Source organism: Spea bombifrons, chromosome 1 (assembly GCF_027358695.1).
Source record: "Spea bombifrons isolate aSpeBom1 chromosome 1, aSpeBom1.2.pri, whole genome shotgun sequence".
NCBI lineage: Eukaryota > Metazoa > Chordata > Amphibia > Anura > Pelobatidae > Spea > Spea bombifrons.
Genome location: NC_071087.1, coordinates 42,962,865 through 42,980,512, shown reverse-complemented (window position 1 = coordinate 42,980,512; position 17,648 = coordinate 42,962,865). Strand labels below are relative to the sequence as shown.

General features: G+C 40.1%; 1 protein-coding gene across 2 annotated transcripts in view; it reads right to left on the bottom strand.

Moving 5' to 3' along the window:
• The window catches only part of PRDM5 (PR/SET domain 5), a 59,869-nt gene that overhangs the window by 25,547 nt on the left and 16,674 nt on the right, over positions 1–17,648 (bottom strand). Inside the window, exons 9-13 of one of the 2 annotated variants that reach the window (XM_053461420.1) lie at positions 11,879–11,963; positions 9,956–10,113; positions 5,701–5,794; positions 4,601–4,761; positions 920–1,013 (exon numbers count right to left, since the gene is read on the bottom strand). In XM_053461420.1, coding sequence (XP_053317395.1) covers positions 920–1,013; positions 4,601–4,761; positions 5,701–5,794; positions 9,956–10,113; positions 11,879–11,963 — 592 coding nt within the window. The remainder of the gene's footprint in view (positions 1–919; positions 1,014–4,600; positions 4,762–5,700; positions 5,795–9,955; positions 10,114–11,878; positions 11,964–17,648) is intronic. The other variant, XM_053461421.1, reaches the window with a different exon arrangement.

Sequence of the window (17,648 nt, the reverse complement as noted above, 5' to 3'; positions counted from 1 at the left end):
TGTGAAATAGTAATTACCATCTTAATTACCACCTTAATCACAATCTAGCAATTTTAGCAGCAATAACAGCAATCAAACACTTCTTGTAGCTATCAGTGTCTTTCAACAACATGAGATCATTTCTGGCCCACTCTACCATGTTGGTTTTTCATGGTTCTTCATTAAGTGGTTGGTTCAGGTCCTACTACATCTCTAGGTTTGGGCTTACACTTTAATTAGGCAATTCCAAAACATCAACCACCCTAGCATGTATTTGGTCTTGCTGCACGACCTAGAAGCACTTCAGCATCAGCTCATGTATGCCCCGACATTCTGCAGCAGAATTCTCCAATACAAAGTAGAATTCATGGTTGCTTCAATGGTGGGAAGTTATCCAAGTCCAGATGCAGCAAAGCATCCACAAACCATGATAGTGTCAGCCACTGTCTGATTAACCACTGTCCTATACCCTCTATATTTAGCCAGAATGGATCTGCCAGTGACGTGGTGGAGCCTCCGAGCCTTATATACAGTATATGGCTGTGTATACTGATGGCAAGAACCAAGGTTAGCTAGATTTATATTTGTTGGCCCGAATCAGGTCTGATTAGTTACGAAGATCTTCAAACACCCTATTCTAGCAATTCATTTCATTGGGCTGAGTTTACTGACTGGGAGCCAATTACTTTTTCACACTTAATGAGTGTGTGTTTAACTGCCTACATGAACACATGAAACAAGCACCAAACTCTAGGGTTATTCGTTCTACCTTTAAATATAACTACAACACACAAAGCCAATGTAAATAATGCGCAACAGAGAAAATCAGACACGGCAAAAACCTTTTCTACGCAATTCTACATGTTAACAAAATAAAGGCAAATTGTTTCATCAAAATGTCAGTAATTTATTTAAATGATAAAAAAGTAATTTTACATACCAGTGTGACTCCGTATATGAACACGAAGGGTCCCATTACTAGCAAACTTCTGGCCACAGTATGGACAAATCTTTTCTTTTTCCCCTGTGTGAGTCTGCAAAAGCATAACGCAAAGTTGTTAGGGCCACCATAGAAGGGAACGGTTTACTGTTTATTGCATTATGCGGTAATTAATGGATTATTGTATAATGTTTGCAGGTAAGCCTTCTCTTGCAACCATCCCCCTCACATGCTTTGTGTCCCTGATAATGGAAAGCAGGACATATGACATCATATCCCAACACCCTGCAGCAGGCAGCATCCAGACCACAGAGAAAGGGTTACTGGATGGAGTTCTGTGGGTAGCCACACAGGCCTCCACTCAGATAGAAGTGGTCTGGGGGGGTGTCAAAGGGGGAGCTTGTCCCAAGTTCCTTTATGTTTAAACATACCCCTAGACGGCAGCATTAAAAAATCCAGCATTGAATATCTTTCAACATAGCTCATCCCAGTCACCTTTCTTAAGACACTGGTGCTTATAGTCTGCTCTTCAGTGTAAAGGATAAGTAAGCAATTCTTAGAATTCTTCTGTCAAGTGTTAAAGAGACACTTATGTTAATAAGTATCAGAACATCTGTAGTACAGTGAAAAGAATGTCTGCTGGGGCTCTGTTTCGCCCAAATCCACACTCCGTTTCCATGACATGTAAATCAGTCACTGAAATGATCCCCTTCAAAACAACACGATGTTTGCTGTATAGTATTTTCTGGCCATCCCGGTGAGGGAGCGGGCATCTGTTGTAAGCCGTTATAAGGCATGCCTCTCACTCGTCCGCTTTGCACAAGACAGCCCCAATTTTGCCACTCTACCCTGTTGTACAACCAAGCTCTACGTGACAGCGGGATTGGGGACCGCAATTGTTTAATTTTCAGATTCTTGGGACACCAGCGAATGCATGCTACACATAAGCCGTATTGGGTGCATGCACAGTAGCGCTGCCAGTTTGAGCTTGAGAGGTAGAGCGTCAACTAGTTTCCCAACCCTATCGATTCATCGAGGGTAGATAAGGGGAGCTGGCATATTGATAACCTGATGGCATGGGCAAGACTTTCATAAGTGTAGCTGACTAGGTCGGTGTTTTTAAGAACAAATGAATGTGAATTTGGGGATAAATAGGGAGCAGTTACATACACCCACAAAGTGATATGGACATTCATTTCTCTTTCATGAGAGGGTATCAAATATTTGAAAAGGAGGGGATAATTTCAGAAGAGGTGTTGTCATATGGTAATTACGTGCTTAGCCGCATTCACAGCACAGAATACAACAAAGATGCCATATTCCTTTTGTGTTCTTTAGTGCCGCTAATAGTGAACAAATGCACACCATTTAGAACACATTCCCACTCGTACTCTCTGCAAGGACAGGAAGTCTGATGCGTTTGTTGAGTAGGACATATTGTTTGGGATTAAATGCATGTGCACCTGTCCATAAACACGACCTGCCAATAATCTGAACTGTCCACTTTCAGCTAGGTTTATTAATTAAATTGTCTAACAATATAACTTTTTTTTTTTTATTAATTATTCCACCTACTACTAATAAGGTCTCTGTTTTAATACCATTTTATATGCATTAAATATGATTAACATGTTTAAAAACAGAGAAGAAAGCTTAAACACATACACACATTTATGCAATTTTACTTAGTATTCCATCAACAAGTTAGGTGCCACTTTTTTCCCCTTTCTTTTAAAATTATTTATTACGTTTTAAACTTTTTGACTGGAGATCCCTTTGGCATTTCTCTTATAAGAAGACGGTATCCCTTATTATGTCATGTGACATTATTGGGGTGGGTTTGATTCTTCCATTTTTTACTTTGATCACTACTGCATGTGAGCAGCGATAATCAGCGAGCAGGACTCTATTGCCCTGTATTGCAGTCCTGGTGATCAGGGGGTCATCAGAGGTCCCAGGAGGTTCTGGATAGACCCTCTGGGAACTATTTTACTTTAATCATTGTTTCTGGTAGCATTCTCAGTTAGCTAAGTGTAACTGGCAATTGCACTGAGTGGCTTTACACTTAATCTGTCAGGCCCTATGACATAGAAGACCTCAGGCTACTGACAGTCTCATCTCCTGTTTACCAGTGGGGGGAAAGTCCCTGCCGACGCAAAACACATTGGACTTATTATTAAGTCATCTATCACATATGTATCATGTTGTCTTATTTTTTAGTCAATGCATGTTGTGACAGAAAAGCAGGCATTGATTGAGCAGGGACTGAGGTTGTCATAGAAGCTGGAAGATCTTAAATTTGTGTTTTTATAATCTTCAGAGGAAACTAATAAGGTTGCTTTGCTCTACTTAAAAGATGGTTCAATTATTATTGTCTATATAGAACAACAACCTTAAAACTGCCCTCTGGTAAGTGATAAACTCATTATGTTATATATTACACTTTTAAGGTGGTTAAAGTTTAAAACATGGAAAAGAAAAAATGTCGGTGCGCTAAGCTAGTCACAGGCTCAAATAATACAAATGTGTAATACGAGGCCTACCAAACAGGTGTAAGCATGCTGCCAGAAACAGTGTATTGGCTGTACAATGTATACAAGAAACAAAAACTGTCTGTGCTTCTTACCCTAATAAAGTTGGCAACAAATATATAAACATAATATAAATGAGAGGTTTTGGTTATATGAATTGGCCAAAGCATAATTAAGCTCACCCGCCACGTCAAGGCACACTCAATAGGGTGAGAACCTACTCTCACCTCCTACATAGTGGGCACACAAAGCAGTTTATACTGCTACCAAAACCTTATTAATGTGTTGCTTGCTGTCCAGGGGTTAATAGGGAGAAGGTTTAATTGCACCTCCCCCAACACATTAATAAAACTGCTTTGTGTGCCCACTATGTAGGAGGTGAGAGTAGGTTCTCACCCTATTGAGAGTGTGCCTTGACGTGGCGGGTGAGCTTAATTATGCTTTGGCCAATTCATCTAACCAAAACCTCTCATTTATATTATGTTTATATATTTGTTGCCAACTTTATTAGGGTAAGAAGCGCAGACAGTTTTTGTTTCTTGTATACAAAGTTTAAAACATGAACATGCTTTTCCCTCAAAAGAGATATAAACAATAACACTGATCAAGGATGCCAATTTTGCAATGTTTGTTTTTGCAAGTGGTCTTGCTGATGAGAGGTTCTTGATATTGTGACATTCATGGATTGGTGGTGGAAGGAAGTTATGTTTCTCCTAGGTTCCTTTCCTATGTGAAGTAACACCAGAGTCTTCCACCTGCTAGGTGATTAATTTAGGTGAATGAGAGAAGCTCTCCAGCTGGTAGTGAGGGACATCCTTTGTATAGTAAGTGCCGGACAGGCAAGGTATTTCTTTTGTTGCTGTGTTGTTATATTTCTTTTGTCTTTGCAATCTTTCTAATAAACCTGACCCTGTGTCAGATTGCACGAAATTACTGCTGTTTGCCTGGTTTGAATGAAGACGGGCACTTGTCCCTTGACCTCAGCGAGGGGCGATCCCTGACCTATCTCGCAATAGGTACACATCAGCGAGCTTTACATGCTGTGCTGACACTTGTTGGAATATTCTTGATTTTATTATCGCGTTGTTTTTTCCTATTCGCCTTAGTTCCTACCTCACAATGGAGTTTTAGTGGCTATTACAGTACTTACTTTTTTATGGCTTTTGAGCACTGATGGGGTCACAAAGGCTTTGTCACAAAGATCACATTTGTACTTCTTGTGACCATCATGTACAACTTGAATATGAACATTTAGCGTGTCCTTTCTTTTGAATGTGGCATCACAATGGTCACATTTAAATGTGCGTTCACCTTAGAAAGAAGACACAAAATAGAATGTATAAACTAACACACTTAAAATACACCACACTATGATATGCTGTAGTATGTTATTGCTTGCCTACACAACCCATGGCCCGGTATGCCCACACATGCCTAAGAGGTCAAAAAGCCATCTCAAAAATCATAAAAACCCACCATATCTCCAATATACTTTATACATTTTTGGCAGGCAGGCAGGCAGGCAGGCAGGCAAACAATTATGAAAGAAGAATAATTTTTGGCCACACTTTGTCATCTCTTATGCTGATTTCCAATAACCATCCTTTACAGCCTTCACTAAATCCCAGTTCTTTTCTCTTGCATTAGAAGTTGCGGCGTTGGCACCACTACTCACTTACTCACCTGCCTTGGGAGAATCTTTACAACCAGGGTGATATTTGCTGACAACAGTAGACTATAAGAAAGCTCATTATATATTTATAGTACAGCTTTTAATTTAATTTAAAAATAAATGTGCCGGACAATAGCCATGGATGCACACTTCTGGTCCAGTTTCTGAGCAAAACTCATTTCATTAAAAAAGACATGATGCCATTTTTGGAAAACATCTACTTTTCTGCATCACTCTACAGTGCCATTAACAAGCATCCCCCCACAACACCCTCCTAATTCACTGAATAGTCACACTTTTTTTTATGAGGCTGTTTATGTTCAAGGAGACAAAAGCCAGTACCGGTGTTGTGGAGGAACAGCGGAAGTGTTTTCGCTTTTATTCTATGTCCGATAAAAGTACCTATTTATGCTGTATTGTTATGTTTTATTCTGCCCTGTCATCAATCTATTTGCTGCTCCCGGTAAGCCTACTCAAATATTGTGCAATTGAGGAAAGCAGTATTTACCAGGTAAAAAGAACAGGAGACATACACATGTAAATTAAAGGAGGTCTTTTGCCCTCCAATTAGCACTTACTGTTATGTATTAGCAGGTGCCTCTGCAATGAGAACGGAGTGCGGAACAAAGCCTTGCATTCCTCGCACTGGAATGGTCTCTCTTCAGAATGGGTCTGTAAGAGGGGGAAATAATTGGGATGAAAGATTGTGGCAATCAATTAGGACTAATTACAATAATTAAAATTAATCCTACTAAAATGGGTTTAAAAGGACCAGAGGAAACAAAAAAAAAACTGAAACAAGGACCATGAACAAGCATTCAGTTGCGTGATATCTCAAGATATGCAGTTTGGATTAAAGTATCTCACAACCTGATAATACAATATTGATAAAATAATCAATTATACTTTAAAAAACACAACTATTGAATTTTATTAGGCTTGCTGATCTTAATACCATTTAATAATTATATGATGTAATATTATAATTTTTATTATATTTCATTAATACTGTCAATAAAAAAAAAATATGCAAAATGACAATTAGGTTACACACTTGTGATAAAAATATCCAGCATTAACTTTTAAGAGAATAGTAGACCGTGGTTGTTATTTAATACATTTTGAGTGCAAAACTACTTGGAGATCTTATTAGGAATGAAGCAATCCTGGCGTAGATATGATCGGCTGTGAAGCATAAAAGAAGCCAGCCAGCATTCAGCAAGACAGCTGCTGTGATTTTAAGAATTTAAATTCTGGAAACCAATGGAATGTTCTTGTTGCTCTACCTTTAGCACTTGGCCTCAGAAATGTGCTTCACAAAATGGCCTTATCAACAAATAGCTCTACTGCAACACTATAAGCCTACTGCGAAATGTAACCAGGAACAATTTGGCTTTGCACTGGAGGCCCAGGTAGAACAGCTCATTGCTGGGCCTTCAGAGGAATATTTTCCACTTTAGAAGGAGGGAACGTTTTCAGCACTTCCAACTTCATGCCCTATCACACTTAATCTCTACCCACTTTTTCCACACTCCCAACCCAGTGCCGCACTACTTCATCTGAGTCCAGGCATGACTGCCTTCTGTACCATAGAATAGGCCCACAGAGGGACATCTTCCTAGATACAGTGTAGCGGAACACATCAATGATCAACCTGTTACCTACTCCATAGGTTTTGAAATAATTGCAACAGTGTTCTAATCTTCGGAAACGTTAATAATTTAATTGATTTTATTATTGTTTTATACACAATATTGGTCTCTATGAGGATTCTCACTGAGGGAATATATATCAAATTAAAAAAGCAGGAGATTAGTGTAATTTAAGGCATTTAATCTATTCACTTATATCAGTATGATGATTTTTAGCACCCTATTTTCAATTTAAACACAGCATTAAAGCACTCAGCAGGAAAACATTTTTGATCTCTTACAAATCAGGAAAGAAGGCCATAAAAACCCTTTCCTGTGAATTACCATTGACCAATTGGCAGTAAAACCATAAGCCAACAATGTCCACATATTGATGGTGTGCATGGGGATGCGTATGTAAAATGCATATCGCAAGGCTGAGTCACAGTCATAAAATAAAAATCAAATAGTTATGTGGTTTATGTGCTCATAATATTTAAGGAGAGCGCTCTTGCACTACTCTTAAACTAATATCTACTAATATGGAAGAAATGTGTGCTCTGGCCATAATTCAAGCATTTCCATGTAAATGTATCCAGATTATAGGTGTGGGGGGGGGATGCTAGAAATTTGTCCGCAGCACATACACAAATGAGCAGGTTTCCTTTTTTATGAACGATAGATGCACATGATTTATGGCTATTCCTATGAAAGATGAAGCAAAAAATCTCATATTTAGTTCCCATATGGCATACAGCACAAATAAACTTGAAGGAGCTCCCTATCTCAGACAGAAGCAAAGCTTCACATACCAAGAAGTAAACTACCCACATCATTCTGCATCTCTAGACAGCTGTTGGATTCGCTAAGAGCAGCCACTACACAAAGCAGTAGACAGATACAGACCGAAAGGCTACACAAGCAAACAATTATCATCAGCTATAAGTATTTCAGGGAACTGACCCTATGCAACGGTCCACTTAGTATCCAGCATGGGAAGTTATACATTAGAACAAGGGCAATTAAGGGGGCATCGTAGGTATGTTGGGTGTGGGAACGAGGAACACAAGAATTGTTAATGAGGTTCAACGAAGGAAGGGTACAATTACAAAGCACTGGACATGTTTCATTAAGATACACTAATCACTTAACTGCTTATTTGGAAGCTAAAGTCTTTTAGTAAAACTACATATAGATTGTGCTTTTTATTTTTCAGTGAAACTGGGAAAACAGTTGGCTTTCTCTTCTGAGATCCTCTTCTTAATCCTCATACCAACGTTTCAAAGGCTGTCAGAGCCAATCACCTTCTATGAAAACGAATTAGAGAGGAGAGGAGGAATAACTTAATGGGTGTGAATAATCATGCAAATCACGGAAAAAAGAAAGTTAACATGGCTGCACTGATACAACACCCATAAGGTGTCCTTCAAACTGTAAACATCGTTATGTATGTATTTAGCGTACAGAACTGCAAAATATAGGATTTGGGATAAAGGTTTGTACATTATATGCACTGTGCATACTATGGAACAAACTAGGGCTGTGTTGAAACCAGGCCACAAATGCTGTAAGTACAAATACTTTACAAAAACCTGAGCTGAATCTGGTCAATCAAAATGTTTAAAACTTTAAGACTTAAATACGTACATCATTTTTTTTTTTACTAAGAATTGTAGTACCTGAATATGAGCTAAATAACTAAAATACTTTAACATTGCTCTAAACGTTTCACTCGTAAATCTGAATATATTTACAGATAATAAAGTCACGTTAAAAGCCTTCTGACTGCTCCCAGGCCATCATCCCAAACCCACTTCCCCTAAAACAAAAGCGTCCCTCTTTGGCTGTTGGGAGGCATGCACTGTGTTAATATTTAATAAACTGGACAGACTGTGAAACTGTACATACTACTGGGATTTCCTATACCATCTAAACAGACAATAAAATTATTAGAGTTAGTTATGCTAGTAACTCTTTTAGAGAAGTTAAACTTAAACTGTCACCTCAAACATTTGACCTTAAATCAACAGAACATAGGAAATGTGAAACAAGTGTTTAGATTTTATTTAAGGATGAACAAACTACTACTGTAAGTCAGGCTCCTTAAACATTACCCACCTCCTCTGTACCCCAATAGTAAGTGAGAATTATCTAAAAACAGACAGTCAAGAAGATGAGGCCAAGGGCACAATGGGGAATACCATATGTTGGGGAATGTTGTGAACATGGAAAGATGCTATGGCATGACCTCAAGAGAGCTTCTCACACCAGACATCCCAAGAACACAACTGAACTGAAACACAGTTGCACACAGGAATGGTCCAAAATTCCTGGCCATTGTGCAGGTGTGATCCACAACTACAGGTAACGTTTGGCTGAAGTCAACCAGTTATTAAATCCAAGGGCTCACATACTTCTTTCTATCCTATCCTGTGAATGTTTACACTGCGTGTCCAATAAAGACATGTATAGTTGTTTGTGTGTTAATCGGAGGCAGACTATGTATGTCTATAGGCAGGGCCGGCCTTAGTGGTGTGCGACCTGTGCGACCGCACAGGGCACCATGGCAGCAGGGGCGCCGGCCCGGGACACGTTAAAACATCATTTTTTTTTTTGTTTTTAAAACTTTATTTAAGATCCTCCATGTTAAATAAAGTAAAAAAAAAAAATGATGCTTACATTTAAGTCTCGGGCAGGGGCGCTGAGCGGCTGCTCGTGAAGTTATCAGCAACTGCTCGGCGCCCCTCACTCTCCGTGACTCTGTCGCGGGCCCGGCATTTCATGTTGAGTGCCGGAATATGACATCATATTCCGGCGCTCAACATGAAATGCCGGCACCGCGGTAGAGCGGGAAGACGGATGCCTCCCGCTCCCACCGCAGTAGGGAGAGGGAGTAGATAGAAGGGCGGGGGGAGGTAGTTAGAAACGGCAGGGGGGAAGATAGTGAGAAGGGGCAGAGGGGGGGATAGTGAGAAGGGGCAGAGGGGGGTAGTGAGAAGGGGGCACCAGAAGAGTAGTCCGCACAGGGTGCCAGAACACTTAAGGCCGGCTCTGTCTATAGGTGTGACTTTGTTAAAGATTAGATCTTAGATTTAATGACCAATATATGCAGAAATCCAGGTAAGTCCACATTAACAACTGTGCTTAAAACAAACAGAACTTTTGCGATTTTCATCTGGACGTGCCAGTCAGGGTGCTTTACCTTCTTATGATTCTTGTAAACATTTCTGTGGGCAAATCCCTTTCCACAGAGCTTGCATTGGTAAGGTTTGTCTTCGCTGTGTATAATTTTGTGTGCTGTGACTTGATCAAGTCGTTTGAAGGATTTACAGCAAACCTCACAGGTGTAAGGGCGCTTTTCTGTGGAAAATGATTGGGGACATTTAAGTTGCTGTGCATTTGAGTGGAGGTAGAAGATGAAAGGCAAATAAAGTCATCTCCACAGAGACTGATGCATTTATGTCAGTCCAATTAGACTTTAACCAAATAGAAAACAAGAGACTAATGCCCTTTATTTATTCTGTAATGCTTAGCATTTCTACGTACTGCCATATTCTTCACAATAATCTTTTCAAAAATTAATTGGCTTATACTGAAAGAAAACGAATGACTTCAAAGAAAGTTAGCTTCAAGATTATGAATATGAAAAATGTTCAAGGCATTTGACGGTAAATAGAGCTAATCAGAAGTCTATAGCGTTTCACAAGAAAGATGTATAAAAAATAGTCTGGTGAGAAAAAGTGTACGATTGTTAAAAGGGATTATAAATGTATGTAGCGTAAAACTAATGTTTACATGTTTATATACTTATATACAGTAGCTCACAAAACTGAGTACACAAATATTTTATTATAACTTTTCATGTGACAACGCTGAAGAAATGACTCTGCTACAATGTAAAGTAGTGAGTGTACAGCCTGTATAACGGTGTAAATGTGCTGTCCCCTCAAAAATAACTCAACACACAGCCATTAATGTCTAAACCTTGGAAACAAAAGTGACTACACCCCTAAGTGGAAATGTCCAAATTGGGCCCAAAGTGTTAATATTTTGTGTGGCCACCATTATTTTGCAGCACTGCCTTAACCCTCTTGGGCACGGAGTTCACAGGTTGCCATTGGAGTCCTCTTCCACTCCTCCATGACGTCATCACGGAGCTGGTGGATGTTAGAGACCTTGCACTCACCCCCACTTTCCGTTTGAGGATGTCCCAGAGATGCTCAATATGGTTCAGGTCTGGAGACATGCTTGGCCAGTCCATCACCTTTACCCTCAGCTTCTTTAGCAAGGCAGTGGTTGTCTTGGAGGAGGGTTTGCCATGTTGGAATACTGCCCTGTGGCCCAGTCTACGAAGGGAGGGGATAATGCTCTGCTTCAGTACATGTTGGCATTCATGGTTCCCCCAATGAACTGTAGCTCCCCAGTGCCAGTAGCACTTATGCAGGCCCAGACCATGACACTCCCACCACCATGCTTGACTGAAGGCAAGACACACTTGTCTTTGTACTCCTCACCTGAATGCCGCCACACACGCTTGACACCATCTGAACCAAATAAGTTTATCTTGGTCTCATCGAACCACAGGACATGGTTCCAGTAATCCATGTCCTTACTCTGCTTGTCTTCAGCAAACTGTATGCAGGCTTTCTTGTGCATCATTTTTAGAAGAGGCTTCCTTCTGGGACAACAGCCATGCAGACCAATTTGATGCAGTGTGCGGCGTATGGTCTGAGCACTGACAGGGAAAATGGCTAATTGGGCCCAATTTGGACGTTTCCACTTAGGCGTGTACTCACTTTTGGTGCCAAGGTTTAGACATTAGTGGCTGTGTGTTGAGTTATGTTGAGGGGACAGCAAATTTACACTGTTATATAGGCTGTACACTCACTACTTTACATTGTAGCAGAGTGTTATTTCTTCAGTGTTGTCACATGAAAAGATGTAATAAAATATTTACAAAAATGTGAGGGGTGTACTCACTTTTGTGAGATACTGTACATACACATTCAGAGTCTAAAAACTGTTAAAAAAAAAAAAAAAAAAAAAAAAAAAACACTGACACTATAAGACTTGTCCTGGTATTAATGTTAGCAGTCACACGCGCATGCAGATGTAGCAGTTTTACCTGAGTGGGTTATCATATGCCGTCTAAGTTGGTTTGCTGAAATAAATTTCTTGTCACAATCCTGACACTCATAAATTTCATGAACCTGCAAAATGAGTGTTTAGTGATAATTAAATATGTGGCTTCTCACACTGCATGTATTTAATGCTAAATTAAATGTATTCACAGATTGATTTTCTCAGTTTTTTGTTTTGTTATTTTTTACAGCAAATCTATTTCTAGGGCACATTCACAAGAGTATTATCACTGAATAAATGTTTAACAGCAAAACACTCATAACTAGATAATTTGTTTTAGAAATTGTGTTATTTTGTTTCCGCTATCAACCTATTTGCTATTGTAAAATGAAGATAATAAGAAAGCAATCGGTAGAATGTGTTGCAGGTAGCATTCACCTTTTTTTATTTTACCAACCTAATGAAAATGTGCGGGCTGTTAAGAGATTAGAAATAAACTGTTATTTCTAACATTTTTTTTTGAAATTTGCAAAATTTCCAGGTCTTGGATAAACAGGGTTCTGTGAGTCAAAAAAGATGAAAACTATATCATATTATCTTCATTTAAAGTGACTTACTTAAAAAACTTAGCGTTGTCCCTTCAGCCTCATTTAGGGAAATGAGCTAATGGTTACAAGTAAATATACCACCTTGAACGGAGTTGTGGCTCTGCGGAAGGTAGTGTAGGGGTTTATTCACTAAAGTGGGAGTTGACAGGAGAGTTTGAAGATACTATATTACCCAATATGAAGAGCCAAAGCCAGTGAACCTCTTCTACAAGAAGCGCTTGCCTGGCCCTATTTACCTGTAGTTTTCTAGCTTATATATGTATATGTATATATATACACACATATATATATATATATATATATATATATATATATATATATATATATATATATATATATATATATATATATATATATACATACCGTATTTGCTCGATTATAAGACAAGGTTTCTTCCAGAGCAAATGCTCAGAAAAATACCCCTCGTCTTATAATCGAGGTCGTCTTCTAATTAGACCTCAAAAAACTGTCTGCTGGGGCCAGGCTGCTTACCAGTGCTTTGGTCCCGAGCAGCGTCTCTTCTATTAGCAGCAGGAAGCTAGCAGAGTGTCACATAATTCTGCCTCCCCCTCCTTCCTCTGGGGGCGGGGCCAGAGAAGTTGCTCGCACAGCCGGGCCCCTGCAGAAGTCTGCGAGTGGGAGATCTGCAGTTCAGGTAAGGGGGTGGGGGGTTTGAGCGTGTGTGTGTATGTGTGATTAATGGAATGAATGAGTATTTAAATGTTTGTGAATGAGTGTGTGTGTGTGATAGCATGGATGTGTAAGGGGGGGGTGGTAGCATGGCATAGGGAGGCTGTACTCAAACTCCTATCATCCCCAGGTTCCAGCATGTACTGGCTGCCTTGGCTTGATAGGAGTTTGATTGCTGTTAGCAGTTATATATACTATTGGCAAATAAAAGGAAATAAAAAATATATATTTTTCTCAATCATAGCTTTTATTAAATATGAAAAAATTGTTTAAATGAATTAATATTTACTGGTAAAACTTTTTTCCTATAGGGTAGTCTTATATTCAGGCTTTTTGTTTTTTTTCTAAATGAATATTTAGATTTTGGGGGGTCGTCTTATAATCAGGGTCGTCTTATAATCGAGCAAATACGGTGTATATATATATATATGTGAAACACTGGCTGCTAGTCAGGCTAGATGTGCATTCACAAGTCCCTCCACCATGTCACAGAAGTAGGGCTGCAACAACTAATCGATAAAATCGATAATAATCGATAATGAAATTCGTTGCCAACGAATTTCATTATCGATTAGTTGAATCGATTATTATCGATTATAAAATGAGGGTTTTTTCACAGCAAACGCTCTGAAAAATCCCCCTCATTATATAATAGTTTAGTCTGACTCACAGCAGCAGCTCCTACTTACCAGCCCCTCCCTGTAATCACTGTGACAACTGGCCCCGCCCCCTTCCTTCTCCCAGAAGGCCAGAACCACATGGCTGTGACACTCATCTAACTGTAAGTATAAAATTAATATTTGGGCTGCTGAAAGTTAGGGGAGGTGGGGGTTAATTTAGGGGTTGTTATGGTTAATGGGGTGTTTAGGGTTAATTTAGGGGGAGCTATGGTTAATGGGGTGTTTAGGGGCAGCTATGGTTAATGGGGTGTTTAGGGGCAGCTATGGTTAATAGGGTGTTTAGGGCTAATTTAGGGGCAGCTATGGTTAATGGGGTGTTTAGGGTTAATTTAGGAGCAGCTGTGGTTAATTGGGTGTTTGGGGTTAATTTGAGGCAGTTGTGGTTAATGGTGTGTTTAGGGTTAATTTAGGGGCTGTTGTGGTTGACAGGGTCTTTAGGGTTAATTTAGGGGATGCTGTGGTTAATGGGGTGTTTAGGGTTAATTTAATGATGAGGACTGAGGGTTAATTTGATTAATTTAATAAAGTTAACTTAAGGTGCAGTTAGAGATAAAGGGGGGCCAAACTAAGGGGAATCTAAATCCTGGGGGCAGTGAAGATTATGTATTAAAGTATGGTGTCAGTGTGCTGTGAACGGGTCTGTGACTCTATGAGGGGACTATGAGATATCTGGGGGGGGTATAAGGCATATCTGGGGAGGACGGAGTGACATATCTGGGGGTATAAGGCATATACATTATATAAGGCATATGTGGGGAGGGCAGCGTGGCATGTCTGGGAGGCAGTGTGGCATGCCTGGGGAGGATGGAGTGGTGTATCAGGGGGTATAAGGCGTATCAGGCACAGTGGCATATGTGGGAGGCAGCGTGGAGTGGCATATGTGGGAGGCAGCGTGGAGTGGCATATGTGGGAGGCAGCGTGGCATATGTGGGAGGCAGCGTGGAGTGGCATATGTGGGAGGCAGCGTGGAGTGGCATATGTGGGAGGCAGCGTGGAGTGGCATATGTGGGAGGCAGCGTGGAGTGGCGTATGTGGGAGGCAGCGTGGAGTGGCGTATGTGGGAGGCAGCGTGGAGTGGCGTATGTGGGAGGCAGCGTGGAGTGGCGTATGTGGGAGGCAGCGTGGAGTGGCGTATGTGGGAGGCAGCGTGGAGTGGCGTATGTGGGAGGCAGCGTGGAGTGGTATATGTGGGAGGCAGCGTGGAGTGGCGTATGTGGGAGGCAGCGTGGAGTGGTATATGTGGGAGGCAGCGTGGAGTGGCATATGTGGGAGGCAGCGTGGAGTGGCATGTCTGGGAGGCAGCGTGGAGTGGCATATGTGGGAGGCAGCGTGGAGTGGTAAATGTGGGAGGCAGCGTGGCATATGTGGGAGACAGCATGGAGTGGCATATGTGGGAGACAGCGTGGAGCGGCATGTCTGGGAGGCAGCGTGGAGTGGTATATGTGGGAGGCAGCGTGGAATGGTATATGTGGGAGGCAGCGTGGCATATGTGGAAGGCAGCGTGGCATGTCTGGGAGGCAGCATGGCAAGCCTGGGCTCAAATGTGCATACATTGGGGGGGCTGGTTGGGAAATAAAGACAAGAAATGCATTTTATCAAAGTTTTTTTTTTATTCTGCTGTTTGTATTTAACATCATTTGTTTATTAACCCCTTAATGACAAAGCCCGTACATGTACGGGCTCAAAATGCATTGTTTTCAATGGGTTTAGGGACCGCCCATTGTCCTTAAGGGGTTAAATTATTTTAAATAAATGAAAAATTTACATTCATTTTTTTTATCCGATTAATCGATTAATCGACAAAATAATCGGCCAACTAATCGATTATGAAAATAATCGTTAGTTGCAGCCCTACACAGAAGGAAGTTTTGGGGAATGCATGCACAGCACTCAGGCAACCATATTGGAAATGACCAGAGCCAGTCTTATGTGTACACACTTATTTTGAAAAATGTATATATATATGTATGTATGTATGTATGAAGTGTGATACTTACCTGTAGTGGATCCTACACATTTGTGGATGACAGGTCCCTATCATGCTGAACTAAGACATGATTGGGATGGTTATAATTCATTATGAATTCTGTGAATTGAAACCACAAAATGTATCTGCCAGACGCCAGAGATCTTTTTCCAAGCAGGGGAAATCCTTGTGATGTCATGATGACACAGTGCACTTCTCCTTCTTCTCATACTCCTGCTGGGTGCTGTGACAACCTGTCACAGTGCCTGCAGTGAGCTCCCCTCACACATCACACAGTGACTATACACTCTACAGACCCCTTCGGGTCTCCAAGGAAAAATGCCCGAATAGAAGTTCGGCCATTTAACTCTCCATAACGTGAACAAGCTTACTTTGAGCACTCTCATAATAACTTGCTGAGCTTCAGCCATTTTGGATTCATCCCTGCTGATGGTTGAAGCCTTAGGATGTACTAGCATCTCCTCTGTTGCCAAAGATGTACTAGTACATCAATCGTCGTAAAGGGGTTAATACTAGTGAGACTTTCTGCCCAGAAATCCCTTTGAGGATCACTATACAAACAGATACTACTCCTTCATTGTGGCTTTACTGGGGTCAGCATATTTTTTCTCAATTTTAAAATATTATTCACGTAACTTGCAGTACTTGGCTGTCTTTATTTAACAAAAAGAAAATGAATCATTTTGAAAATTATGAGAATAGGAAATTTGGATAACTGCTCCCATGGTATAAAATTAGGTAGCTTTTTAATTTGTGTACCGTATATATTGCTTATTTTACTTTACGTGGGCTAATTAAGTGTACTGAATGATAATGTTAAATTTGGGAATGGGACAGATATACTTTAAATGAAAACGTATCGGACTTTGATTTCTACTGAATGTTCTCCATCTATAACTTTACTATGGAACCACTCCAATTTACGCTTCAGCATTAAACCCTATGCATCAGAAAAACAAAACTAGCTTCCATTATGCCAGAGAAGCCTTTACATAACACAGTATTGTCTCTCATACATTCCCCCAAGCAACATTAACACTATACTGTTTGAATCTAACTAAGAAAACACCGGGATGGGGAATGTAAGGAGATGCAGCTTATTGGGATAAAATGAATTGTTATATACCTAGAGTGCAGCCCAGCAAAACTATGTACACGTTTACGAGTCACTGCAATGCAATTTTATATATGGTACAAATAAGATGTTTGCTTTCTTAAGAGATTCAATGTGTGCCTATAACAGGCCATTGGCTGGTCAGAAACTGCTTTCATACATCTATGCTCATGATGAAACAACCCTTACCTTTTATTAAATAATTCAGTTCCAAGATCTTCCAAACATTATATAAAGTCATCACAGTGAAAGCCAAATCAAGGCGTCAAAGACGACATGGTTGGGGATTAATCCGACCCATTATTTTGCATTAAATGCAACTTTATGTGATGCTTGAATAATCTTATAGGACAACTCTGCATTTGGATGCATTGAATGTTTTTTTACTAGAGGATAAAAGCTTTAAAAATATTTCAAGCAAGAAGCCAGCTAGAAGTTGTCAGAGGCCCACAGGTTAATGTTATCTAAGAAGCACAAGAGGAAGTTAATGTGATTAAAACTATTACATAAAACACTATTTTCAGAACTGTTTAACCCCTTAAGGACAATAGGGGTTATTACTCGTAGTATATTGTGGGACAATGGCTATTTTAACATTTTTCGGTGTTCCTGTTTAGCTGTGATTTTCTTCTTTCTCATTTCGTGCTCCCACACATATTATATATTGTTTTTTTCAGGACAAACAGGGCTTTCTTTAGATACCATTAATTTTATCATATCATCTAATTTACTAT